General features: G+C 35.3%; 1 protein-coding gene across 4 annotated transcripts in view; it reads right to left on the reverse strand.

Annotated features, from left to right (window-relative positions):
• AP3B1 (adaptor related protein complex 3 subunit beta 1) overlaps positions 1–27,547 on the reverse strand; it is a 153,651-nt gene that overhangs the window by 91,283 nt on the left and 34,821 nt on the right. For all 4 annotated transcript variants that reach the window (XM_058043881.1, XM_058043880.1, XM_058043883.1 and 1 more), the window contains exons 7-11: positions 22,833–23,012; positions 6,328–6,489; positions 4,089–4,186; positions 1,367–1,421; positions 1,216–1,287 (exon numbers count right to left, since the gene is read on the reverse strand). In XM_058043881.1, coding sequence (XP_057899864.1) covers positions 1,216–1,287; positions 1,367–1,421; positions 4,089–4,186; positions 6,328–6,489; positions 22,833–23,012 — 567 coding nt within the window. The remainder of the gene's footprint in view (positions 1–1,215; positions 1,288–1,366; positions 1,422–4,088; positions 4,187–6,327; positions 6,490–22,832; positions 23,013–27,547) is intronic.

Below are 27,547 nucleotides of genomic sequence, written 5' to 3' on the forward strand. Positions count from 1 at the left end.
AAAAGCAAACTTGATGTTGGAAAATTAAAAAAACCATTAATCCAAACAGCACAGGAGATAATTCAAGGGCGCTCCTACATATTAATTACAGCCATGAATCTCACCATTCTATTTTGAAATAGGTAGGCTTGAACTACAGAAGTAGAAGAGGGAGAAAACGATGAGATTTTTTTTATGTATGTGAAAGTTTAGGGTCTTCTAAATTTTTCAGCTATCATGAAACAAATGAAACAATGAAAGGACAAACCACAATTTCTACTTCTCCACCTCTTCTCCAATATATTATCAATTAATATGGGAATTTAAATTCATCACCTTTCTGTTATTTTTGGACTGATTATTCTTGGATAACAGTAAGGCATTCTTCACAATATTCCCAAAATCTAGAGAATATCTTTTTGCTTCCAACTGCCTCAAATTTACTTCAGTCTTATTGTTGGTATAAAATACAAAAAATATATTTATTTTGTATCTAAACATGATAGTTTTGGCATAGCCATCTTGTACTATACCACTCTTGAACATGTAAGTGCAATAAGCATGTAAAATGCAGATAAGGGAAAGAAAATATTGTTTCTTTCAGAAAACTACCTTCCACTCCTAAACATAAGTGCCTATGACAATCTAAAGCAAAACAAGAGAAAAGGCACCTAATAGTAGACACTTTTTTAGCCATTGTTTTGTCAAGGATTACACATTTGTTAAAGCATGACTACAGAGAAAGCAACAAGGCAACAGCTGGAAACAAGCATTGAGATGTGGCCTTGAGGAAAGCCTAAAGTACTTCTGTCAAATGCTGACTTCAAAGAAAATTTGGGACTCAAGCACTGCCCCATTTTGTACAGAGGAAGAGATTATCCTCTTTTTAAGCTAACAGTATTAAAGACTCTTTTCCTCCCATGAAATAGTCAAACTCTCAATGTTAGAATACCTGGTTGAAAAAAAATATATAATGCTTTCTATCACTGAAAGGTCCTAAAAGCTCTAGGGGAAAATATAGCCACTCTTCCACCTGCAACACAGTAACAGGAACTTTCAGATAGCCTGACAAGCCTGAAGGCCCCTTGTGACTCAACTAATGACCTCCACACTTCTGAGTGAGATAAAGGAACAGCACAGATAGACTGGGTCATATCAGTGAAAAACATTCTACCTTTCTGTTGCAAACTGATTAGTCTAGTAGTATATAGAAAAATTTGCCTTTAATAAACTCACCTTGAGTGTTTTGATCATAGTTGGATCAGTTGATCTAACATAGAAACTCTTCAGATAAGGTTCAAACATGCCCTGAAAATCAGAATATATTTAAGTAACTCTCCTGTGCTTCATTTACAATGTAATTAAAAAAATTCTAAATAGGGTATACCTTTCTCTGAATTGACATAGTGGCAATATTTTGCAGGACAATATACTGCACCTCTCTAGAATGTGAAAAGAAAAATAAGAGTCATTCCACAAAATTACTGATACACAGAATAATTCAATACAGCAAAGAAAATTCAATTCTATTTGAACATCAAGTTAGTTATCCATTTGTTTTGGCACGCAGAAGGCAAAGTTTATTGCCAACTACCAGCTTCATAATTTGATTCACAGAAGAGAGATACCTGATGAAACCAGGGTCTCATTTTTTAAAACTCCAATACGCAAAAATACTCACTGACACCAGTGCAATGGTACCTTTTGTAGGCTGAGGCTATTTATTCAAATCAGAATTACATTTATCATTTTAATATAATGGAAATAGCTTACAAAAGCCTTACATTTCATCTACCTTCTGGAAAGAAATATTTCAGGATGATACAGCTGAGAATAAAAACACACAAGCTTCATCTGCAGAGTTGAAATAACTGCATTAATTACAAGAACAGTTAATCCCTGCACAATTAGCAAGAAATGCTATGACACTTTTCTCTTAAGAATTTTTATGAAAATTCTCAAAATGCGCCAGGATCTCCTGTGCCAGTAAACACTGGCAGATATATACATCTATAAAAAACTAATACTTTTACATAATAGACTTTGCAAGAGATAGACAATAATATAATACTAAAACATTAAACATGTTTGGAGAGGGCATTCTCATCATAAATGTATGAGTTTAAAAGCCTCGAGATGACTGAGCAAAGAGAAATCTAGATACTAGTTCTGAAGCTTTTAAAGCGTAGATTTTGTGTCACCAATTGCTTAAAAACTAAGCAATAACTTACACACAATTTTTCTGAACCATAACTGCTCAAATCTTTGCATGCTGCAAATCTCATCCTAATGAGAAATTATAATACCTATTATCTCCTCTTACTCAAAACTGTATAATAGCCCTAAGATACTTACAGCTGTTGCTTACAAAGAAAAGTGATAATAGAGAAGTACTTAAGATCTTTTAAACCAATTTTATGCAATTCTTACATAGGTGCATGGCAACAGTCAGCTACACATGATGAAACAAGACTGGAAATTGCTATGAGATGCACTTTCAGGCACTCTCACCCTAAGTAGATTATAGCTTAGTTGACATTAATTTGAAGGCCACAGGCAAATAACTTCAAGGGCAAACAGCAAAAGCTTATTTCAAAGTGGTTCCAAAAGCAAAAATGTTTCACCCAGAATGGTAACAGAAAACAGAAGAGCCATTCAAGACAGAAAAATCAGAAGACTAGTGTTATTTAAGGTACTAGTTGAGATACAGGAAAGAAGGGACTTTTCTTTTAATGAAACCTGAGTACAAACAAGCAATAGATCACATACAAGTGATCCTTTCAACCTGTGATTGCGACTTTATACATCATCTGCCAATTGCTTTAGGCACTTTACTCATCTTTGTATAAAGAGAATGGGAAACATACTGTACTATAAAGCCAAACACAAAACCAATAGGGATTTACCTGAAATAAAAGACTGAATACTCTACACAGTCCCATTTTACTTCTTTGCCAACTTTTAAAAAATCGATATTGAGCTGTGGAACTTTTACAGAGACACAGCTCTTTGATGGCAAGTCTGACAAAAGTTAAGGTATATCTAGAATGAGCAATCTTGCCAGACACACAAAACTGAGTTTTTTTAAAAAACCTTTGTGTCTGTTTGACAAAAATGATTTAAAAAGTAAATTATTCTCACAGCAAAGTTCCAGCCAAAAATACCATTTTTAGTTAAAAAGTTATTTTGAAAACAATTATATTGTCTCATGTAAACCCTTCAAGGCTTTTCATACAAATACATAGAAGTTCAAAATCTAAAAACTGAATAGGGAACGAAAAAAGTGTGCAGAAAATATTAGCACACTACACAAAAACTATGAAATACAAATGAAAAAATAGCACCAATACTCTTATGAAATGGAGCTAACAAGACCTTTCATGGAAAAACGGACAAAATACTATTGAAGATGATTAAGTCAAAACAGAATGTTCTTAATTAAACATAAACTTGTTCTTTAAAAACCGTCCAAGGATTAGGGAAACAGAAGATACAGCAGTATCAAGTGGCAATATCAATTTTAACACATATGTTGCCTCCTTTCCCCTGAGACACCCAAAAGCTGACTGAACAGTCCTGAGTACTATGCTTCAGGAGACCCTCCCTGAGTAGGAAGTTGGACTGGACAATATCCAGTGATTCCTTCTAAACTTACCCATTTTGAGATTTGTGTTACAGTGCAGGAAAATAAAATGTTCATCAGAAGACTTCTTTAGTGCTTAGCAAGACAGTAAGGAACTCAACGGAATTAAATTTACAATATTTTAAACAACATCAAGATATCTAACAAACCAGTTAGTACTGACTCCATTTAAATACTAACTAGGCAGTCATGTTCTTGATAGAACAAAAATCATATGAATGAAACACAATAACCAATGATCCCTGGACAGGATACCAAAAATGAGGGAATGACTTTTAGTGATCCTCATTTGCTGAGTGAAAGTGAGTATTACAGAACAATTTCAAAATCAAATTAATTTTGTAATAGTTACATTCTTATAACTATGGCTAGTTATAAGCCATAACTATAGTCATGGCTAGTTATAAGCCAAACAAATATGCTCAAAAAAGTACACACAGGGATGTGAAGTATGGACTTTACCCACCTGTTACTACGGAGTAAACGCACCAGTGACTTAGAAACAATACCAGCTTCAGATTTTGGTGCCAAATGCCAGTAAAGCTGTGCAACTGCCATTACCACCTAAAGGAAGAACATTCAGAGCAGCATGTCAACTTCAAATCATCGTTCATATCTACCGCATTTTCTTCAGACCTGCAGGACTACCAGGTCACTCTCCTTCAGAAAGCAAAGTGCACACCTGTGGTCTTTGAAATCAGCAAAGTAGACTGAGGAAGAAAACACTGGAATAAATATATTTTTACAAATTCAGTACCTTTACTTACTCCCGGTATTTACTGTATGCTATAATACATAGAAGGTCATAGAAATAGGGACAAAGAGAAAAAGCATTAGGTAATTTAAATCACAAACATAGTGATACCATCCTTGATAAATCACTATTGCTAACATCAGCTGTACAAAGTAATGAAGAAATATTCTTTACTAGTTTTTTTAATGTTCTTTTCCTTTATTACTACAAGTTCAGTGCCAACTTTTATCTAGTTTCCACTCAAAACCTTTCATTCTATTATTCTATTATGCAATTTATAAAACAACAGCTGTCTTTACTGGAAAATTTTGAAGTATCAAATCCAACAGAAAGTAAAAGCTAAAGGGGTGTATACCAATATCCAGGGTAACAAAATTCAGAAGACTGAGATATAAGCAACTTAAAAACCCATTTTTTTCTTCTCAGATTTTCTCATAAATAAAAAACAAAATATGATCTTTATGCTAGTGATTGTCATGTCATAACCTTTCCTACACCAGTGTCATGATCAACTCTGTTTCAAATAAAACAAATCACAGAGACTCCAAGTAAAGCCCTCATAGTAACACTTCATATCTTAAATCCTAGAACCAATGAAAGAAAAATTATTATTCAACAATAAAAAGCAATTAAAAACATCTAAAGCCAGGAAATAACTTTAAGATTTTTTAGCAATATACCACAAGTATCTTTTACTGGTGACAAAAAACATATGGAAAGCCACTAATTAAACTAATTGTAGGTAAATTCTGTGAATAGTATGAATAACCCTGTAAGAGCAATTCAAAGTAGCATAATTTTGATAGCCCCTTCCAAAATCATGCCTTTTAACATCTCAGTTAACTTTATATCAGAAAGTTAAAGATCTTAAGTGTGAGAATCAATATTCTCACAGTCATATTTAATCAAGAAAATTATTTATGGAATGAGAGTAATAGCTAATTGAACCTCTTAGCGAAGTGGGACAGGAAACATATCAAACATACTTGTTCTTTACATGACATTAAGAAATATCACAGACATTGAACGGTGATTTTCGCAAAAAGTTGTAAGAATTTAATCAACTTGTTTCCAAAGTCTGCTGGGCTGGCAGACCATAAATGATTTTGAGAAGAGTCACACTCATGAGTTAGAATCTCAAAGTATGTTTCAAAGGACAACTATAATCTCCTCTATTTAGCTTATTAAGATTAGGTAGTAAGGTGACTTAATCATGGTGGAATAACTGTTTTTGCAGTGATATGAATATTCATTATCATTGGAAGACTTCTCTCAAAAGACATCTAGTCCTAATTAACACAACAATCTCAGGTTAGAAAGTTAATATTCTGTGATCTGATTAACATAACAATGATTCAACATGAGCATGGCTTTTTGTCATTCTAAAAAGTTACCTGTATTTTAAAATCTCATGGGAATAATCTAGCATACCATACTTATAATGTCGTATCTATCCTGGAACCCTGTCGGGGCAAAAGCCCTAGAAATGTGGTGTATAATTGTCTACTTTTAAAATGTGAGACTCAAAAGAAAGAACAAATCAATGAATCAATAACAAGTACGACTTTCTTTGTAGATCTGTTCCGTAAAACTGTACAAATAAACTATACCAGTTTGTGCCACCCTAACTGTTGAGAGTTTTAGCATCAAGAGCTACCTCTGGTAGAGTCATCATGCAACATGCTAGGCAAGTTGGATTCAAATGCTCTCATACTTTTTCTAGTATTTTGTTTGTCTGTATTATTTGCAGCACGCACTACAATCAGTTTAGGTGTTACACTTACAACCTAAGTTAAATTCAAAATGGATCCATCACACTTCTCCTAGAGTTACTAAAAGGTATTTTCACCAGCTTTAAAGAGGTGTAGATTTTACTCTTCAATCTTTTAACTTTTTAAAAAATTATATTATTTGTGATTTAACATTTTAATAAAAAAGGAATTTGTCATACAGCAGCATTTCGGCTCTGAAGCAGGGGCTTTGTATTTCGTAACAGCAGTCTGTGATCCGGGTCCATAGTATAGGTGGTTTTCAGTTTCTGTTCCTTCTCTTTCTGTTCTTCATCAGATTCATAGAAATTATTTTCACTGTATTCATCCACCACTCCATCAACCTATCAAAAGACAAAAAGACACAGACATACATAGAATATTTGAATCACCAGGTTTTATTCATTAAGTAATTAACGTACAGCACCACAGTTTCATGCAACATTTATGTATGTTTTTTAAAAATAGCTTTTGGCTTTTCTACCCATTTGCTCTAAACAGTACATGCACGGACATGAAAACCCCATTAACAATATAGGCAAAATTTCCTTAGAAATAAGTTGTACTGACATATGAAATATCTTTACTATTATTCAACAAACTATTTCAGGTATTTTTTGGACTTAGTGCCTATGATCTAAAATTGGCATTTCTAGAAAATAACTTGAAATTAAAATAATATATAGGTCTTCAGAAAACTTGGAAAGGCTGCATGCCTAGGTCAAAATTCAGGTGTAGTGAAAGAATCCATAAAAATGTCTTTAGTAGAGGTAGGAGGATGGCGGGACGGAGGAAAGAAGTGACAATGAATTAAAACCATCATTTTATTCTGGTTTTTATTACAATTTGGATGGACACTGAAATTTTTTTAAGAAGAAGAAATATAAGGGAAGTTTCATTACTTTATGCCAATTTTGCTCTCAGTTTTTTACAGGATGCCTAGCAAACTCAGATATTTTATGCAATAGCAACTGAAGTACTTTAATTTCCTTACTTCTCTTGCCACAATTCTTTGTGGCAGTCACATTCTAAACTATAAACTCAGGATGCTATATAAAGTCCTGCGGTAACTGAATTCCTCCCCTGCCTGCAGGACAGGCAATGTGAAAGGAAACTTCCCGATCCCAGTGCACCACAACCTGCACTGAAGAAGCTTCCTCTAACAGGAGGAGGATAATTCAATCTGCATTGATTCAGTCTTCAATATCCTCACCTTGACTGCTAACAGGCATGCAGATCAGTACTATTGAATTCAACAGGAATATTGAGTTGGAAAAAGTATTTAACTCATTAATAACTGTTACAAAGAAACAGCTTGAGCTCTCAAATTTCTGACTTTCTTTGTTTTTAAGAATTATTTGTTTGGAATATACTTGGAACAGCAGAGTTCCAATAAAAAGCAACATATGCCTATTATGAAAACACTTTTCTTTTAAATCTGATTAAGGTCCTTCTTCATATCCCAAAAGCAGAAGTATTTAGATGATCTTTACTAATCACGTATTTTATTGTAATTTTAAATATTACTCTTTTCTCAGATCTGCTAAGATCTGGTAGGAAATAATTATGTTCCAGACCAAGGATGATGACAATACCCAGGGAAATTATTTTAATGAACTGAAATTCATCAAAATCAAGTTGATGAACTCCTAATCATTTAGAATCTGTAGTCAAAAGGACCCACTAAGACAAACAGGACATGTAATAGTGCATGATTTTGCTTTCCTATCCACATTGTGATGGATAGGAAAGCAAAGTATTATGCAAAAGAGTCAGAAGACTAGACTAAAAACCTGAAACTCCTTGGTGTAAAAGAATTGTTATTTCAAATTCTATTAATCATCCCACACACGGAGAAAAGTTACCAGACAATGTGACAACACTCAATCACAAAAAAACCCTTAAAGCCTCAAGCTGACCTACTGACTGTATTTAATGCCAAAATGATACAAGTGTAAGTTCAGAATCATAGTACTATTTGGGTTGGAAAAGGCCTTTCAGCTCATATAGTCCAATTGTTAACCCAGCACTGCCAAGTTCATCACTAAATCATGTCCTGAAGTGCCATGTCTGCAAGTCCTTTATATAACTCTAGGGTTGCTGACTCTACTCTTTCCCCAGGCAGCCCATTCCAGGGCTTGACAACTCTCACTGACAAAATTCCTTCCAATATCCAATCTAAATCGCCCCTGGTACAATTTGAGGCCATATCCTCTTGTCATGTTGTTTTACCCTGACCCAGTTACAACCTCCTTTCAGGTTATTGCAAAGAGCGATAAGGTCCCCACTGAACCTCCTTTTCTTCTAGTCACTCCTCACAGGAGTCATGCTCCAGACTCTTCACTAGCTCCATTACCCTTCTCTGGAATAGTTCCAAGATTTCAATGTCTTTTCTATCATGAGGGGCCCAGAGCTGGACACAGGATTCCAGGTGTGTCCTCACCAGTGCCCAGCACAGGGGGACAATCCCTGCCCTGCTCCTGCTGGCCACACCATTGCTGATCCAGGCCAGGATGCCATTGCCCTTCTTGGCCCCCTGGGCACAGCCTGGCTCATGTTCAGCTGCTGTCACCAGCACCCCCAGGGCCTTTCCAGCCACTCTGCCCGAGCCTGTGGCACTGCCTGGGGTTGCTGTGACCCAAGGGCAGGACCCAGCACTGGGCCTTGTTGAACCTCACACCATTGGCCTCAGCCATGATCCAAGCCTGCCCAGATCCCTCTGCAGAGCCTCCCTGCCCTCCAGCAGATCAGCACTCCCACCCAGCTTGGTGTTACCTGCAAACTGATTGAGGGTGCACTCAATGCCCTTCATCATGAGTCATCAATGAGGGCATTAAACAAGATTGGCCCCAGTAGTGAGCCCCACGGAACAGCATAGGTGACCAGCCACCAGCTGGATATAACTCCAGACACCACCACTCTTCTCTGAGTGGCCATACAGCAACTCTTTTAACCAGCAAAGCATACATGCATCCAAGCCACGGGCTGCCAGTTTCTCCAGGATAATGCAGCAGAAATATTTTCAAGGCTTTACTAAAGTCCAGTTTGACAACATTCACAGCCCTTCCCTCATCTACTAAGTGGGCTACCCTAGGAGCTTAAGTTTGTCAAGCAGGACCTGCCTTTCACAAACCCACGCTGGCTAGGCCTGATCCTCAGGTTGTCCCACATGTGCCACGTAACAGCACTCAGGATGACCTGCTCCATCCATATCCTTGCTCACCACTGAGGTCAAGCTGACAAGCCCGACTTCCCCAGATCCTCCCTTGAACCCTCTGTGTAGATGGGTGTCATTTTTGCCAACTCCAACGAACTGGGATCTTCATGGTTAACCAGGACTGTTGCTAAATGATGGAATGTGGCTCAGGCTCTGGCTTCTTCAGTACCCATGGATGGATGCTATGTAACCCACACACTTTTTTGTGTGTAAGTGGTGTAGCATACTATTTCCCATTGGATCACGGGGGCTTCATTCTCCTCCTAATCCTCTCGGTCTTACAGATCAGGGGCTGTGTACCTCAAGAACAATTGGTTTTACAATTATTGCCCTCTTCACTACAGAAAAGGCACCTGTCTTTTCCCTATCCTTAATACTTATTTCCCCCTGCAGTTTTCCTGGAGCACCTTCTTACTTCTCTGACAATGAAAGGCTCTGTCATTTTGTCATCACAGTGGCCTAGAGAGCCTCCAACCATCATAACCCATCACCCACCAGTCCTTCTCTGCTCACAAACAACAGTTCCAGTAGGGTGCCCTACCTTGTTGACATCCTGACCAGTTGTGTCAGGGCATTATCTTCCAGGAACCTCCTGGACTGGTTCCTCTCCAATGTATTGTATTTTCAGCAGGCATCTGGTAAATTGAGAATGAAGACTATCGGCTGTGAGACATCTCTCACCTGCTCACAGACTATTTTATCTGCCTCTTCAACATTTCTTTCATCTTCCTCTTCCAACTAGCTCAGAAGTCTGCATTTACCTGAGCAAGTCTGTTTAGACATGCACTAGGTTATTCTTATAATTTCTGCTATCACTGCATAGCTTATTTCTAAATAGAACACAATTCTAGGATTCTCTTCACTCATTCTAAGCCTAGGCAGAAAATCTGAAACTAAACTCAGACACAATAAATTACTGCCAAAATTTCAGGCCACCAAGCTGAAACCTCATCTTAAGACATCTAGCTGAATTGTTGCTCTGTCCCCAGACAAACCTTGCAGTACAAGGTTTGTCTGAAGCCTGTACTACAGAAAGAGATTGGGACAAGCAGTAACTCTTTTATGAAGTGGCACAGAACCAGTTGCTGGAGGGCAATCACAAGCAAAGCCTCTTGGTTCTAACAAAAAGGGAAAGCTTTGCACAGTGATCTTAGAAAGCACCTCATGCTCAACAATAGTGCTATGGTGTTCTGGAGAAGAAAAGCGACCTCAGTGGCATTACACTGACACTAGGCCTACATCTTGAATCTCAATCAGAAAAAGCAGGCATGGGTAGAGTATAATGGAGATATAAATACTATTAATGTTAATATTTTTTCCTGCCAGCAGAGGACTGAAAGTAAGACTCTTACACTGGAAGATGAAAGTCTGTTTTAACTTTTTAACTAAGTAATTAACTATTGAATCAACAACTGACAGATGATGTCCCATGCACTTATTCTGTAATCTTCACTGTCTATAGTGCACTACACTAGACTGAGTAATGTGCTTCTTCACACATCCCTGAAGAAATGCTAAATATGGACAACACACAAATTTTACTTTCACAGATGTCTAATTAGAACTCAGACTGATGCTAACCAGTATATATTAGCACCTTCATCAGAAATAAAACCAACCCTGTAATCCTTTTTGACAATAGAGAGATAGCATAAGCGTTCTGGGAGTAGATTCAAATGTTCCAATGCTTTCTGTTGTCATTTCAATCCCTTTAGATGCAGTTTCACAGCTGATTTAAAACTAATCAGTCCAACGTAAGTTTATTGTTTTGTTTGATTTTTTGAAAGGATGTTTTATTTTCACCAAGAGCAGTAAAATGATCTGTCTAACTCTGTGGTCATAGGATCACTAGAACTACTGGATTTTCAAAAGCACTAGGTGGTAAAGGGAGAACAGAAGAGTGGCAGTTTTTAGTTAAACTCCATTAAATACACTTAACTGTTTGTAGTAGCACATAATTTAATTGTGCAGTTAATAGCTTTTCTAAATTGCAAAATGACTAAAAAGTTCAGAACCCTGGGAAAATAAAATGATTAAAAACTGAGACCACAGTATTCCAGACTACAATTTGCAAGTAGACTCTGTGCATTCCCCATCTATTATGATTTATTCACAGCAGAGAAGTGAGTATTTTAGTGTGGAAGAACATGCATAATTCTTTTTTACATTATTCCAGACATACAATTCAGAGACATCCTCATAAAGTATTAACAGCTTAAATGAAGGATCAGGCAGACAGCTCATTTACTTAGTGACTTTAAAAAAACGCTAATGGAATTTGCTAACATTTAACTGAGATTTTGCTAGAAGTTACATTAAATATGGCATAAAAGTTGAGAATGTGACTTCCGTTTAGGGTCAAAATACTACATTTGTAGTATTATGTGAATACTACAATTACCTCCAAACAGAGCTTCATACACCCACATACTGAGTTAAAACAAAGCTTCAATGACATCCAAAGCATGAGCACACAGTATTTTCCCACTTTGCCAGCCTTAACTCCATCTTGTGTTGAAAAAATGATTCAAATATTTGCATTCCTTGGTTAGGTATAAATTATTTGAAGCTACAAATTTCAGTTTCTTTCCTCAGTTTCATACAGAAATACACTCACAGCTTTCTTTTGATGCCTGTAGCAAAATCTTTAGCAAATAAGATTATCACTGTCTTCCAGAGACCTTTCTAATATTTCCAAGAACTGTTCTTAAGTGAGTTTTGGATAAACTAGATTTTGAAAATAAGAAGAATTTTGGTACTAGTCACTATTTGGTGACTGACTGCAATACCACAAACTACTTTAGCCCACCAAGATCAGTATTCACCTGCTGAATGAAAAACAGTTTCCTTGAAAAGGGAAAATAGAGGATAATCTATGAACAGTTTACTACTTAAAGCATTAATGCATTTCAAAAGATAGAGCTGAAATTTTGATGCTGTATGTGAACATGACTACCTAAAACCTTCCACATGCTTTATAGATGAGTTTCAGAACACCAGAACAGACCTGTTGTTGCTCAGTATATTAGTTGTGAGAAGTTTCTGACAGAAGACCAGACCTCAACCAATCACACTTGTTAACAGACGCATGCTAGTAGAAGCATTCATCTTCTCCACAACAGCAAAACCTTGAATATGATTCAGGTTTCTCAGCAGAGATAAAGCTTGACAAGAATTGTTAGAGGTCTTAAAAAAAGGCACAACTTCACATGATAAAAACACTTGAGACAGTAGAGAAAGTAAAGTGTAACCAACATAATTTGCAGCCTGGCTGGAGAGAGGCTTTAGAAGGCACAAGCAAAGTTTGATAAGTTTGGCTTATTAAGCCAAAAGGAGTTGAAGAGATAAAGAATAAAGGGACCAGATTCTCTGCTCCATAAGTAATAGTTTTCTTTCAAGTACTAAACAGCCAGCAAAAAGTATACTGACTCATTCTAAGGTAAGCTGCAATTTATAACCACTTGTGTGATAAAGACTTGTGCTACTGTGAATGGTCTGACAGAATATAGTAATGACTCTGATGTCCCTGTAGAAATAGGGAAGTATTTCAAATGCCTAAGTGTAAGCCTCTAGTGCCATTTTATGCTCCCTTGAACATGAAAAAAAAATCTGCATGGAACTGGGAAGACTCTGTAAGTATGGAGCCTACAGGAAATCCATAAAAACTGAAGACATCTAAAGACAATTGAAGACAAGGGCATCTTGTAGCATTTTGAACAACACTGGACACCCAGACATATTACAGAATAATCAAAACCTAGTCTGTCTAAAGGTTAAAATTTTCAGATACTTACCCTTCCATAGGACAAAACTACCCAGTAATACTCAAAATATTTTCCTGTTTAAAAATAGTTATGGAAACATTTTCTTGTTACATTGAAAGAAAACAATTTTCAACACCTAACAAACTCCTGATGCCCATGTGTTAAGAACCATTGGAAAGGAACAGGCTGGGGATTACAAGACAAATAAGAAATGCTGAGTCACAGAACCAGGATGCAGGATGTTACAGAAATGATTACAAACTGTGCCCATTCCTGAATGGACAGAAAGCTAGTGTCTTGGCTTTCATTAGACCAGAACAGTGTGTTCTGTGTGGTCTTGAACACAATGCATTAACAACTTTCAGCAACAAAGTTACTTAAAAGTGAATAAGAATTTTAGAAACTTAACTTATCACTTCTACCTCACAGAATATAAAAATATTCAGGTAATAACTAGTGGTCTGGGATATGACATCTTTTATCAAGGAAAAATTTGTAAGAAGGCGTCCCGAACAAACAGTCAGTTATAGGACCTCCAGAATGCAATGATCAAGGAGTGCACAATATAAATAATAATGCACAGCCTATATTATATATACAAAGTATCAATACAAAATTATCACATTACCTAACATTGCATTTTGTCAGTCTTCCAAAGACTAGATCTGTTGTTCCTATGCAAGTCTAAAAGCATTTTCACTTAGGTAAACAATGTAATGAAGAATCAATATAGACTGCAAGATCACAGTTATATTACTCTGATTTCCTTATACATTATAATTTTTACTTCAATTATAACTATAGTCTATTAATTACCATTTGGATAAACAGGTCAGAAGGAAAACCTAAGGGTTCAGCTGGACTTGTAGCATTATGCAGATCTGAAGCCATTGAAACAGACTTGAACTTAAAACAGTACCCTCTTTCAAGGACCACTGTACAGATTACAACTCTATTCAAATGACTGTAATAGAATTGTACAGAAAATGTAATATATTAACATAATTACATAGAAGATGCAATATAATTCCACTAAAGTACAATGGAAACTTTAACTTTACTTTTGAGGTTTTGATAAGAGATTTGCGTGCTTTTGTGGATTCCACACATTTGTGGATTTTAAGAGTTGAGTCATACAAAGAGATAAACATGCTTTCAGTTAATAAAAACTGAAGTATTAATGGAAATTCCATGGGCAACTTCAAGGGCAAGGCCTTTTTCACTAAAAGGACTTGTATTTCAAGTCAGCTTACCTTGTGATATTAACCTCTGGAGTTCCATGTTTCATACCCAGCAAAACATTTTTATATTTCTTAAGAAAAGCTAAATTTTATTGCAGCTAAGGACACACAATAAAATTCTACTAGTTTGAGAAAATTTCATTTGCAATTCAAAAAAGTTTTCTCTATAAAAAACTTCCCATTTTTAAAAATAGTGAGCTTTGATACTTAAGCTACGCAAAGGAACTAAGACACCTACTCAGTCTTGAGAATCTGACTAAGGCAGGTGAAATTTAACAATAAGTATTTTCATTTACATCATTCTTAGTTTCCTTCAGCATATATAAAAGTTACATGGTCGACAACACATAAATCAAGTTTTATTTGTAGTCTACTAATAATATTATCATGTATACAATACCTGTATAATACCGGTTCAGATGAGCATGTTTATTTCATTCTAGTAAAAGCCCCACAATTTTTTGAAACAATATGAGTATGTAAACACATTTATACCTGAAAGACTTAAAATACTTCAACTCAGCCTTGCAGAGGCTTTTAAAAACTCACCTAGCTAATAACAAAATTTCTAAATATAAACTTGAAAAGGTAATGAAATAAAAGCTTAGTGAAAACAAAAGAACCCCAAAACCATAAACATCCTTAAGACAATCCATATTCACGAAAATTTTATAGTACACCTCTGAGACAAGAGCATCACATGCATGGAAGCAGGGGTCTGAGGACAACTGAACATTAATTTTTTGCAGTATATCACAACTACAGTAACATCTGTGGTAAGTATTTTCATAGCAACTTATGTGAAAACTGAAGGAGTGCTCATTCTCATTTCTCTAAGAAGCAGCAATTAAACCTAGGATGGGCATCTGAAAAGAGGGGCTAAGACTTAAATATGCTGCAGTAATGAACATCTTCCTTCAGCAACCTCAAATGTGCAATCGGCGTTGTAATAGTCTTGTGACACTTGCAGATATAACTAAAACAATCCATTATCATTTTTAGATCACTTTCATTTATTCAAAACAATTCCATACTCAAAACAGAAGTGAGATATAAAACAGCTTAGTCTTACCAAGAAAAAAACCCTTCCTCCCTTTGGGGAAAAGGCCCAATGACAATGAAAAGACTAACAGATGCAAAGCAAAGAACAGAAAAAATATTTAGAGCATAAGAAAAGAGGAAGAAAGTACAAGAAAGAACAGGAAAAGATAAATTAAACATTGCAGAATAAAACTAAGAAGGAGGAAAGATTAAGGGAAGAAAAAGGATAGCATTTGCTTCTAGCTGAAAGTTCACTCTTTTTACTCTCAAATACAAAAATTAAAGTGGAATTTGGAATTTTTATTTAGATGTTTGGTTAAATGTTTGACCTGTTTTTCAAGTTAAAATTTAGTATCAATTTATGTATCTGAAAAGGCAGTATAAGACATCAAGATAGCAAGCAAATGTGAACCAACTGCCAAGCAAAAATATTCTTCCACAGGGTTGCAGAGTAAGTGAACCATGAAGAAAACCAGTTAATAAACCTTTATCTTTATTAACCAGTTAATTGTTTGTTAGTTTGCGACTGCAACCAGGAGAAGGGTACTACATGCTCTAGAATTAGTAGTCACCACATCTCATGACTTATAGACAGGGTATGCAGAGACAGGGATGATCCCAGAGCTTCAGAACTGCACATCACTCATGCTGCAGTTCCTGTATAGAACTGCAATTGCTCCCAGTGCTCTGCTGCAGTCGAGACGGACACATGACACTCGAGATTCGTGAGGCAACAGCAAATTTCACAGAGCGCAGTTCCCTCTATGCAGCCGTCGAAAGCCTGTGTGGCTGGTCCTGACCGGCTGAATTTGGCTGCCAGCTGGCTAACTGGCCAATAGCTGTCTGCATCCCTAATGGCCGAGACTGGCTGAGTTCTAATCAGGGTTATCCATGACTGTGAGGCCTCCAGGTCAGCTGTTAGCCACCACTGCGTTCCTCCTTTGCTACTGTTCTGAGTACACACTCCACTTACATCACCATGTATATATCTTAAAGCAACTCAACTGCCTTTCCTCTCAGAAAAAGATACATAATTTTAAAAGGTAAAGTCAGTGAGAACGTTTCCCATATATGGAAACATACTCATACATTTCTTTTAATTTTCATGTAGCTTTAGGGTTGTTTACAGCTACTAAAATGTTTATCCAATATTTAAAGGATATCGGGACTACAGCCATTGCTCAATATGTTAATTAGGATACTCAAATTTTTAAAACACAAAATTATCCTAAATTGTTGAAGAATGATAACTGTACTTGTACTTAGATTGGCAATCTGAAAGGTGGCAGTTTGCTACGCTTACTAGAGAGTCTGACATACTCATCTAAACAACATCAATAGCCATTAAATACTGCATTACAGATTTTTTTCCCCTCCACTGCAAGTAGGTAAGTATGCAATGCCTAAGTAAGCAAAGAAAGCATCTTAAAACACCTGCTGATTTACATGAGTGGCATTCTCACACAAACAACTGGTGGTGTATTTATTCTATTGATAAACAGATATGCTGTTCTAATTCAAGCCTCAGTTACCCCCACTCTTCTTGGTACATGGTACTGGCACTTTCCCAACAATAAAGTGCAACAGACTTGTGCGTACACTATCAAAGAGAAGAATGATCCAAATAATCTGGATATTTTTCACATTTACTATACCCCATGGTTCTTTAGACAGCTGCCGCTACCAGTCAAGAATTCTACCTGATATTACAAACAGAAGTGTACAGGCTCAGAGTCAGACACCTAAAGCTTTCTCAGAGCAGAGGTCTCACCTCACACACATCTTCCTCACACAGCAGATAAAGGTTTATTTTCACAAAGTAGCTGAACAAGTTTATTCTAAAATTCTTCTAATTATCCAGAGAAAATTCTGGTACAATTATGAAAAGGAATTAACAATTAGCAAAAGTTACTAGACAGAGAAATAATATTTTACAGACAGATGCCCAGAACAAAATTCATGAGTATTCTGGCACCCAAGAAGGCCTCAAAGTTCACACAGAGTTCAAAGTTAACACAGAGTTCATCTCATACAGTCTACACAATTTTCTATGACCAAGTAGAATTCAAAGGGCTAGAATTAAAGCTAGAAACTTTAGTGGCTCATGAGATGATGGGGATCTGCCGCATCTAATATTTAAATTAAAAATTATTAGCAGTTACACAGTTGATATTTAGATTTCTGTAAAAAAATATTTCTTTCCTTCTAATTAATTTTTGTTTCCCTAAGTCAGAGAAAATTACCTAGACAGAGATAAAACCAATTTTAACAACTTATTTGCAACAGATAGCTAGAATGCCTCTTATCCTATATATATACATAATAAAAAGAAACTCAGCCTGAATCAAGAAGATGAGACTACAGCAGTACCGCATGGAAACATGGAAACTTCGCTGGCAAATTTGTAGAAAATCAAAGGGTTCCTTTCTTAGTTCAAGTTGATTCTGCAACTCTGTCATGGGACTAACAGAAACCACAGCAAAACATTCTGCTGCAAAGACAAATGGCATTTTTATCTGCAGATTATACTTCTGATACCAACAGTACGTGCTGAACAGCCACAAAACAAAACAAATCAGGAAATTATTGTGCCCAAAATTTACCCCTTGGGCAGCTTTTCTTCTGCTGGAAGAGTTTTTTTAATCCAAACTTTCCACAATCAGCTTGAGGTAGTTTTTCTGTTAAGAATCTATGCACTAATTACTCTCATCTTACTAAGTAGGGCACACAAAAGGAAACAATAAAATTGATGTGACAGTAAAATAACTAGCTAGTCCATTTTATGCCCCAAACACTTCACTAAATATCTTCAAATAAATGAATCTTACATTAAACATTAACCCCACCTGGTGCATATCTAAAAGAAGCTGGTCAGAGAGTACTGCACTCTGATAAAAAGGGAAACAGACTGCCCCAATTCACACTGAAGATTCTGATGGATATATTAAAAAAGGAAGCAACCTAAGAAACTTCACTGTAAACTAGTTTTCCTAATATAATGTTTTGCTCTTAGCAGCCAGCTTATGGTCAAGAATTCTCTGCTTTCACAATCTTTTAGGGCAGGGGAAAAAATAAAATAAAATTTAAAACCCAGCAAGAATATCACCTGGTATATCTACAAAGAAACTTCAATGAGATAACAAGTTAAATAAGTAATACATACCATATCATAATTAATTTTATTCTTAAAGATTTAATGATATTCTGTATATTTCTCAAATACGCATCTATGCCTCCTTACTGCAGAAGACCACAATAAAACTTGTAGATCCCCTATTGTGTTGGAAAACAAAAGAAGGAAAAGGCGTATTCAGGCTGATTCATTATTAAATTATGATATGCATACAAAATACTTTTAAAGTATTGTAACATGTTTAATTTTTACTGCTTTATCTATGTAACCCAGTTAACTGGAGGCTATTATTCTGAATACACCCCTCACTTCAGCTTATAAGCAGGGGATTTAGAAGTTTTATTAAGCTCTGCAGTAAACCAGCAGAACTGATTCAGGATGCTCATTACTGTTAACAAAATCTACAGAAGTAAAGGATAGACACTATTTTCTGTGTGCTGTGCTTGAAACTTTATCATTCACAATTACCGGTCCCTCAATGCAAACCCCAACACACAGAACAAGAAAAAAATAAAACATCTAAAGCAGTTTTAGATACTGCTCAGCTATCTGAAGCATCTATTAGACGCTGAACTCCACCACACAAAACCATGACCTTTATGGCATACACTAAGAACTCATAGCTAAAAGATTCTGAGAATGTACTGCAAGAGCAGGAAACATTTAACAAAATAAAACATTCAACAAGAGACAAAGAGATCACACAACAGCTGAGCCAGAAGGGACCTCAATAAATATTTTCAATCTGTTTCTTCCTCTAATTACTGAGAGCTGGGCTACTTTCCATGGTTCATGCTTTTAGATACATAGACATTCAAATACTTCAGGTTTTTCTCAAAGAAGTCCTTATTCTTTCAGATTGTTTTCTTCATGCTTAATTTCCCCTTCAATCCCTCCCAGCCCAACAATTACGCCAAATTCTGAGCACTTTAAACTGAGCAATACTTCAATAAATAATCCTACAATGTAAGCCTGAGACATGATTCCTATAAGTACTTATCAGGATCTTCATAATGACTGAAGCCCATGATCAATCTGAATTCACCATTCTTTTCCAATCCTTACTGAACACCAAGAAAGTTTATTTATGTAATCTGCAATTGTCTGAAATGAAGCTCAATGGCCCTGAGAGGCTCATTTGTTTTGCTAGACTGCAGCTCCTAGCTCCATCTTGCTCTATACAAAGACTGTTGAAACTTCTGATCAAGTCACCTGTTTTCAGAAGTTGCCTTCACAAATATGACACAAGTTTGGTGATAACCGTGTACCAGGACAGCTGAAGTAGTTCCTACATCCTGCGATCCTCATCTCCTTGCAAAAACAGGGATGGCTGAACAGCTCGAAAACCAGTTCCGGAACTGCTAGACTACAACTCAATGTATTCATGAAAACTACCGACAACATTATTCTACCCATCTTTATTTATTAGACTGCATGCTGTTATGGTTCAGGAGGTATTTACAAACAGCTTGGCAGTCCCAACAACTTCTGCAACAACACTTAAGCATTTAAACATTTAAGCTGAAATGCATCACAGTTTTATCTGCTATCAAGTATTTTACTTCCCAGAAAACCTGGAATAGTTCTTAGCTGGTTTTAGTCCCAAGCAGGTATTTTTACTCCAGAATAGGACTGTCTTGTCTCATTTCAGCTAACAGATGTTAAAGCAGAATACATACAGGTCATATGAAAAAAAGGTTATTCTGAAACTGCTATTTGCATGTAACTACCCAAAAAGCACCCCCATGTATTTTAAGACAAATAGGATAAACCAAGGACATTCTTCCTTACTTCATTTACAATTAGAATTAAAAATTATACTCTTCAAAGAATCTAGAAATAGGAATAAAAATCTAAGTATTCTTGGTTAATGGGTAATTGCAACAATTTAAAGCATATTACCTAAAAAAAGATTTTTCTCCATAACTGGTAGTATTCGAAAATTTTCTTTTAGATTTCTAAATGCTCAAGAAATCAGTTCCAAACATTACACCATTACTTGTTAGGAATTAGCTTAACTGAAACAAAAACAACATATGCTCCTCAAAAAGTCAGGGAAAATTTTACTGAATAAAAATGCAAATATGCATTTTAGCAGCCTTGAATTTATTAATCTGATAGGTTTAATTTCCATTTTCCTGCATCAGCTTTATTTATAAAGTGTCGTGCCCTATAAATATGCTGTTATTTTCTATAGTCAAGCACCCTCTTAACAAATCTTCTCATTAATATGTAAATTTAAAGTCAATCGGTCTTCTCTCTGACAGCGCCATGAATTCCTAGTGCACTGTATAATCGGCTTTGACTTGGCATCCACTATTTATCATCAAAGATGTCAGTTAGAAAAATTATGGAAAATGCACTGCAATTGATATGACTGCAATCTACTTTGTCAACACTTAATTGTTCCTCAAATCATACATTTACATATAAACAGCCTAAATACTGATCCATAATGATGCAAATAAACTAAATTAAAAATCTCTTCTACTGCACAAGATGGCCTGTTGTATGATGAGTTCATTTAAGAATGTATTGACAAAGGCATGCATTTCAACTAGCACCACAAAAAAAATCTGCTAATTAGATTGCTGAGTAGGTAGACAAACTAAATTTTACACTGAAGATCTTGAAAGTGAAAACAAAGTGTTATTAATACTTTACTACTGATGACTAATTTAAGGTTGGCACAGGCAGTATTTTCACACAAATCATTCCCATTCCTAGAGCAGAAGACACAGCAGCAACTTTCATCCGCCCAGTTTCAGTGAAAAAAGATTTAGTCTTAAAGAAACCAAATCCCATCAAGAACTCAAACCTCTCAGTCAAAGACAGGAGGTCATTCTCCTCTTCAACTTTCCTTTCGTCCAATTACAGACTAAAATTGTATTGTGGGACTAAAGCTTAAGGTAAAGCAGATTATCAATTTTGATTCTCTCTAAATATCAGAGAGAAGAATGTAAGTTGCCTTCTTCCAATAATCAACATTTAGTAAACACTGCCTCAAGGACAGTAGGAAAACATAACTTAAATGTCTTATTATCTAAAAATACTTTCCTTATTTTAAGCACTGTTATGGGAAGATGTGTTCTTACAACCAATTTACTTTTCATAAAAAAGGAAAAAGGTGTTTCAGAATCTAACTAGTAGCCCATACATATAATTCTACTTCAGACTTCTATTTTTGCTATATTCATTATAATCCCTGTTTTTTTTAGAAGTTAATATAATCATAAACTAAATCAGACTGAACTGTTTGTCCAAATATATTGCCATATAATTATTTTCACACAATAAATTACACATATTTTAACACAGAATGGCACTGCATTTAGTTTTTTCCCATGCAAAGGATATTAAAAGACAGTTTAAAGAACTCAGTGATAGAGTGATAGTTGGTGCTATTCCCTATTCCAATGCTGAAAAAAGGAATCTTAAAAAATTGTTAACGCACTACTTATAAATGACAATAATCTGCACTAAAATGCACATTTTTAAACATGAATGAGTTTCCAATTAAATGGTAAAACTTAACACTAGTAACATCCCCAAGCCTTTAATACACACAAATAACCACACTTGTAGAGCAATTTTAAACAGTTCTTTCCAGAAGTAATCTTTTAATTTAAATTGTTATTCAGAGTTAGGTCTCTACTGAAACAATGTTAACAGCATATGTTTCTTGAGCTGTGCCCTGTTTACTGTAAGAAGTGACAGAATTTGTGTAATGAACAACCTCTTTTTATAAATTTTTGAAGTATGTTTTATATATTTTTTGAAGTACTCTTATTTACACAATATAAATGAAAATAATCACCTCATTTTTAACATTTCACATTTTAAATACATATGTTCAAGTCTTCACACAGTGCCTCAGCACATTAACAAAGCCAAAACAAGCAGTGTAATGTTTGTTATGTAGTGATACTGGGTATCTGCAATATAAGTTTCAGGATAGAATGGCAAGCATTTCGGATTTTGACTCATGTAAAATTGTCTAAACGAAAAGCAACATGGCTCAAAGAACCACAGAAAAAGGAATCTTTCTGCTACCCACAGAATGTGCCACAGGTAAATAAGAAAGGTTATACCCTGGAAGGAGAATTCTCAGGCTCTGAAGAAAGGTACATGCCTTGTGTTAGTGAAATTTTAGAGAGCTGACTTTTGTATTTGATCTCTGCTTTTACTAAAGTCTCCAAAGAAATGCATCTTAAAAGACTAAGTAAATCCAACAATGGAAATAATTCAGAGTGCAGGCTCACAACAGTATTTTAAGAAATCATAAACTTACCTTCCATGGACTTAAAAACTGGGTACGCGCATACCGAGTTAACATGTGGATTATAACAACTTGACCCCACTCTTCCACATCAACCAGCAAGTTACAGAGCTTTCGGTAGTTCTTGTGAATCAGATCTATTCTATCTGGACACACTTCCTCAAACGCCATCACCACACTCCCAGCTACCAGCTAGAAAACAAAATATAACCCAGAAGGTCAGTATCAGGTATACAGTTAGACCACAAGTGAGAATCAGAATTAATACTAGCAATTATCAGCAATTTCAAATTATTTCTATTCAGCAAAAACAAACAAAACAACAACAACAACAACAACAAAAGTAAACCCACAGAAATGGTATCTTATTTAAAATAGAATTGGGGTAAGGTTATTAGAACAGAGAAAACACTTGCTGTTTCTATTGCAGACATAAATCTTAGCTCCCAGTCCTGGAGACACAGTGCAATGTAAGCAAAATTTTTTTTTCTTACACATTTAGCTTCTAAATAAATTAACAGAGAACTTGCAATTAACTCAGAAGTAACAGGGAACAACAAGAAGTAAAACATATGCCCAGCAATATCTTTTGGGATTCTGTCAACACTGGCCTGGTCAAAACAAAGAAGAACTGGGCCAAGTTCCCCAGGCATTACTGGAATTCAAACTTCTCTCTCAATATGGCAAAATTAACTGTCACAGAAAATTTTATATTTAGAGTTCCATGAACACACTCCTCCCCCTCACCTCCCAAATACTTTCTGCCTGCTGTTTAGCACTTCCTTAACAGTTACATAATTGAAGGAATACATCATTTTTATCCTGCTATGTTCTCACACAATTTTTTGCCTTCATAAGAAACCTCTCTTTATTCAGGCATAAAGATCAACATGCTATGACTACAAAACAGCTTTGTTTTTATGAGAAAATTAAATACATTATCAACATTCTAACACCTCAAGGATTACTAAAATCTTCTGCCTGGGTATTTTCTTTTAAAATAATGGGAGGAAATATATATTGGAGTTCCAGTTAAAATTCTGTGAACAGGTTACTTTAACTGCAAGAAAAGATCAAAAGCTGACCATGCCTTATAAGGACATATAATTGTGTGCCTAAGAGTAGTGTTCTTTCTTTTCTAATTGCTTTAATTAAGATTTGTTTTGTGTCAGAGTACATGTTAAGTCAAATAACTAAAATGATGATACTTTATATGAAGCAGCTGATATGTATGCAGTTAGCATGCATGCAGCACAGCCTTCTGACAGCAAATTAATGTCATATTCTATCCGAGCACCAGGGATCTGCATTTCAACCTCTATAATTTCCCCAATGACTTAAAGTAAGCAATTAAATAGAAGTGCAGTTTATTGAAACAGTACTTTTTGAGAAATATTAAATACAATGATATTCATATGTTACATTTTTCTCCCTGTATTTGGCTGACATGTGGTTTATTAGTATGCGCTCAACACTACAATTGAAAGAAAACAGCACAGAAGATAGTCTTGCTATTATGCTAAACAAGTCTCAGGCTCTGTGGGGATTTTATGAATTATGAATAAGAATAAACGTGAAGTTGCATTTATTCTCTCCAGCCTCATCCACATACTGGTACCTCCTGGTCCCAACAAGAATGCAACTCATTCCAAGGAACAAAATCTGATTATTTGATAGAGCTAAATACACTTTACATCTAAAATAATTTGCTGTATCATATAAACAAAAGCTCTCTTTTATCTGTTGTTGTACTAAACTTTCTTCTTAATAATAGGTTACTGATAGAGCACATCTGTATTTAAAAACTGTGGAGAGCTGATGATAAAGTGGGTGCTCAAAGCTCAGCAGAGGGCGGTAGTTAATCCCAGACCTGTCCTGAGCAGGTATTCATTTAGGCCACAGAAGCTGTGAAGCTTTCCCATCAGAAAAGTGCGAAATCCTTTTATCAGAATGCAGAACTCTGAACTACAGTTAAGGTCAGCTTGCAGAGGACAATATGACAGACTTGAAGTTTTAAAAGAGAGACATACTACTTTAAGACCACACGGAGAGACTTTTTGTAGGTTACTGTTTCATAGAGACAAGGAAGATTGATACATATCAGTTAATGACTATCAGAACAGTCTCAGTCTAATGCTTAAAAATACCCTTTTAGGTTCATAGGTGAAGGTCAACACAGATTTCCAACAGTAATTCTAAAGACAGCACCCTTGTCTTTTACTACTAGTAGTTCAGTACACACATTTTGCTGTATTTCTTTTTCATTTGGATATGATTTATCTTGAAAGCTGACCAAAAAATACATACAACACTAATTCAGATAATTTAAAACTGAGAATATATCCTATAAACACTGCTGTTTTTTTAAAAGTTCAGTTACTATAAATAAAATACAACAACTTAATACAAAGAAAGAGTCAAAATGGAATACAGGAATTTGAAACAATTACTTATTTCAAATTACATCTATCTCCTACTCAAGTTTACAATGACCATGCTGCCACTTGTGAGCACTTAAAAGACATTAGTAAAAAAATTGAACCTATGCTATGAAATGCAAGAGGTGCACTGGATAAACAAGCATTTTATTCCTGTGGCAAGTCCCTAGATTTACAAGTTAATATAGGAATTGCCATTCATCATGACATTATTAAGATCATTCCTCTCTCCCCATTACTGTCTTTTCTAAAATTTGGCTTTTAATTTGAAAGTGGAAAAAAAGGTAAGAATGTGACAGACTGAAAATGCATTGGTAACAAGCAGATTTCTCTGAGAAAATTTCCTAAGGCTTTCTCAATAAGAGATTATTTTCTAGCCTACACTGTTTCCCCTATAGTATGATCCTACTATATATCTAAACATCAGTGAAACAGCTAATAATCTGTGTTTATTAAATGCTCAACATTCCATAAAAGTATTTAAAATTAAAACAAAATGATTCAATCAGAATATAAAACCAAAAAATATCAGTTTCTAAAAAACAGTCAGTTAATTTCCATCTCACTGTGTCAATAGTAGCTTTTTGTATAAGGAGAAAATATAAATCACTCCAACAAAACTAGCAATGAGCTCATCAAATTCAAATGCTGCTTTCCATTTATGTATTTTTTATATTAAAGCAATAAACATGGTTCATTTGTCTTCCACTAGATGCCACATTTTTCTGTGCTGTTGCTATGAACTTCAGCCATTAGCTGTGCTCCAAGGTAAACTATATGAACCATCAACAAAAGTGACACCCAATCTATGGAGTTCATATTTTCTCCAGATTATCTATGCTAGTTGACAAGCTGGTAATGAAAAAAATCACACTAAGCAAATGGTTCCTCTAATAACAATAAATTTTCTATAAAATTATGAAGGGTACAAAACGTTTCCTTGCATCTGTTTTGTCATGAATTCTAATTAACGTTGTGAAAACCTGAGAGTGCTGGGTCATCACAAGAAGTGCATCGAGGTTTGATTGATAATACAGTGCAAGTTGGCCCATGCTGCCACAATTCTTCTCTCTTAAATTAATGGCCACCCCACCTGCCCTAATCATACAGCCCAAATGATATTCCCCTTCTTATTTCAATTTTCTGGAGGCAAGGAAAGAGGAAAAGATCAGTCATTTATCTTCTAATAGCTGGATAATAGATCTATCACAACAAAACATCTGCACAAACTCAGTAATTTTTTCCACAAAATTGAAGCATTTACCATCATAAAATCAGTAAGTTAAGAAAACATTGTCTTACCCACACATTTGGGTTCTAAACTAAAATATTACTTTATCAGCTGAAGACTACTTTTGAAGAGTACCCAGCTTTCTTTCCCCATTATGCCTAAATACACTGCTTTAGTGTAAGAGTTAGATCTTCATCACAAAGCCATCACCAATTCCTAGGATGATCTTTTAATCAAAGGAATGTCACTGAGAAAGAATCTGCACTTTATCTGGTAGCCATGCAGTCTGCAAAAGAAATCTCTATACTCACATATTTGCATCTATACTCACATATTTACATCTATACTCACATATTTGCATAAGGTCTTTTCACTCCCAAAATGGAGTTAATGCAAAGTTACATGTTATTATTAATAGAAAATTATAACGCCAGAACAAAATAATAAATTCATTATTAAAGAGGTATGTACCCATACAAAATAAAATATACTCAAAGCTACAGATGCAAATCAGCAATATATTTGGGCATTTTTAATATACCCATCATCCATACAACTATATCCCAACTACATCCTGCCTTTCCTTTAGTAAGGAAGATTTTAGTATACCTGGGATACTTTAATTTAGATTGTGGAATGCAAGTCACAAGTTCTTTTTGCTTTACAGGTTTGGATAACATGCATGATTCATTTCCAATGTCAATATGGATTTTACTTTTCTTTAACCTGCTATAACTCAGATATCATTAATGAACTTCATTTTCATTGTTGTTTACTTAGCATTGTAAAACACAGGCTGCTAACTACAGTCCTTCACAGTATCTTTTTCTTCCAAAAGGAACTTTTGCAACAAATCTTGCCTTAAACCCTATGTGTTAAAACTAGGTTATCACTGAAAAGAAAAAGGAGAATTAGAGTGAAGCAATACAGAATAGACTAAAAAGAAAAGGGAACTAGTTTGCTCTAAAACACCCAGTTATACTTTCACATATGACTAGCCATATTACTTCCCGAGAAAAATAATTTTAGCATAGAATACAAGCATAGTCTTATCTTCC

Source organism: Melospiza georgiana, chromosome Z (assembly GCF_028018845.1).
Source record: "Melospiza georgiana isolate bMelGeo1 chromosome Z, bMelGeo1.pri, whole genome shotgun sequence".
In the NCBI taxonomy this organism is placed as follows: Eukaryota; Metazoa; Chordata; class Aves; order Passeriformes; family Passerellidae; genus Melospiza; species Melospiza georgiana.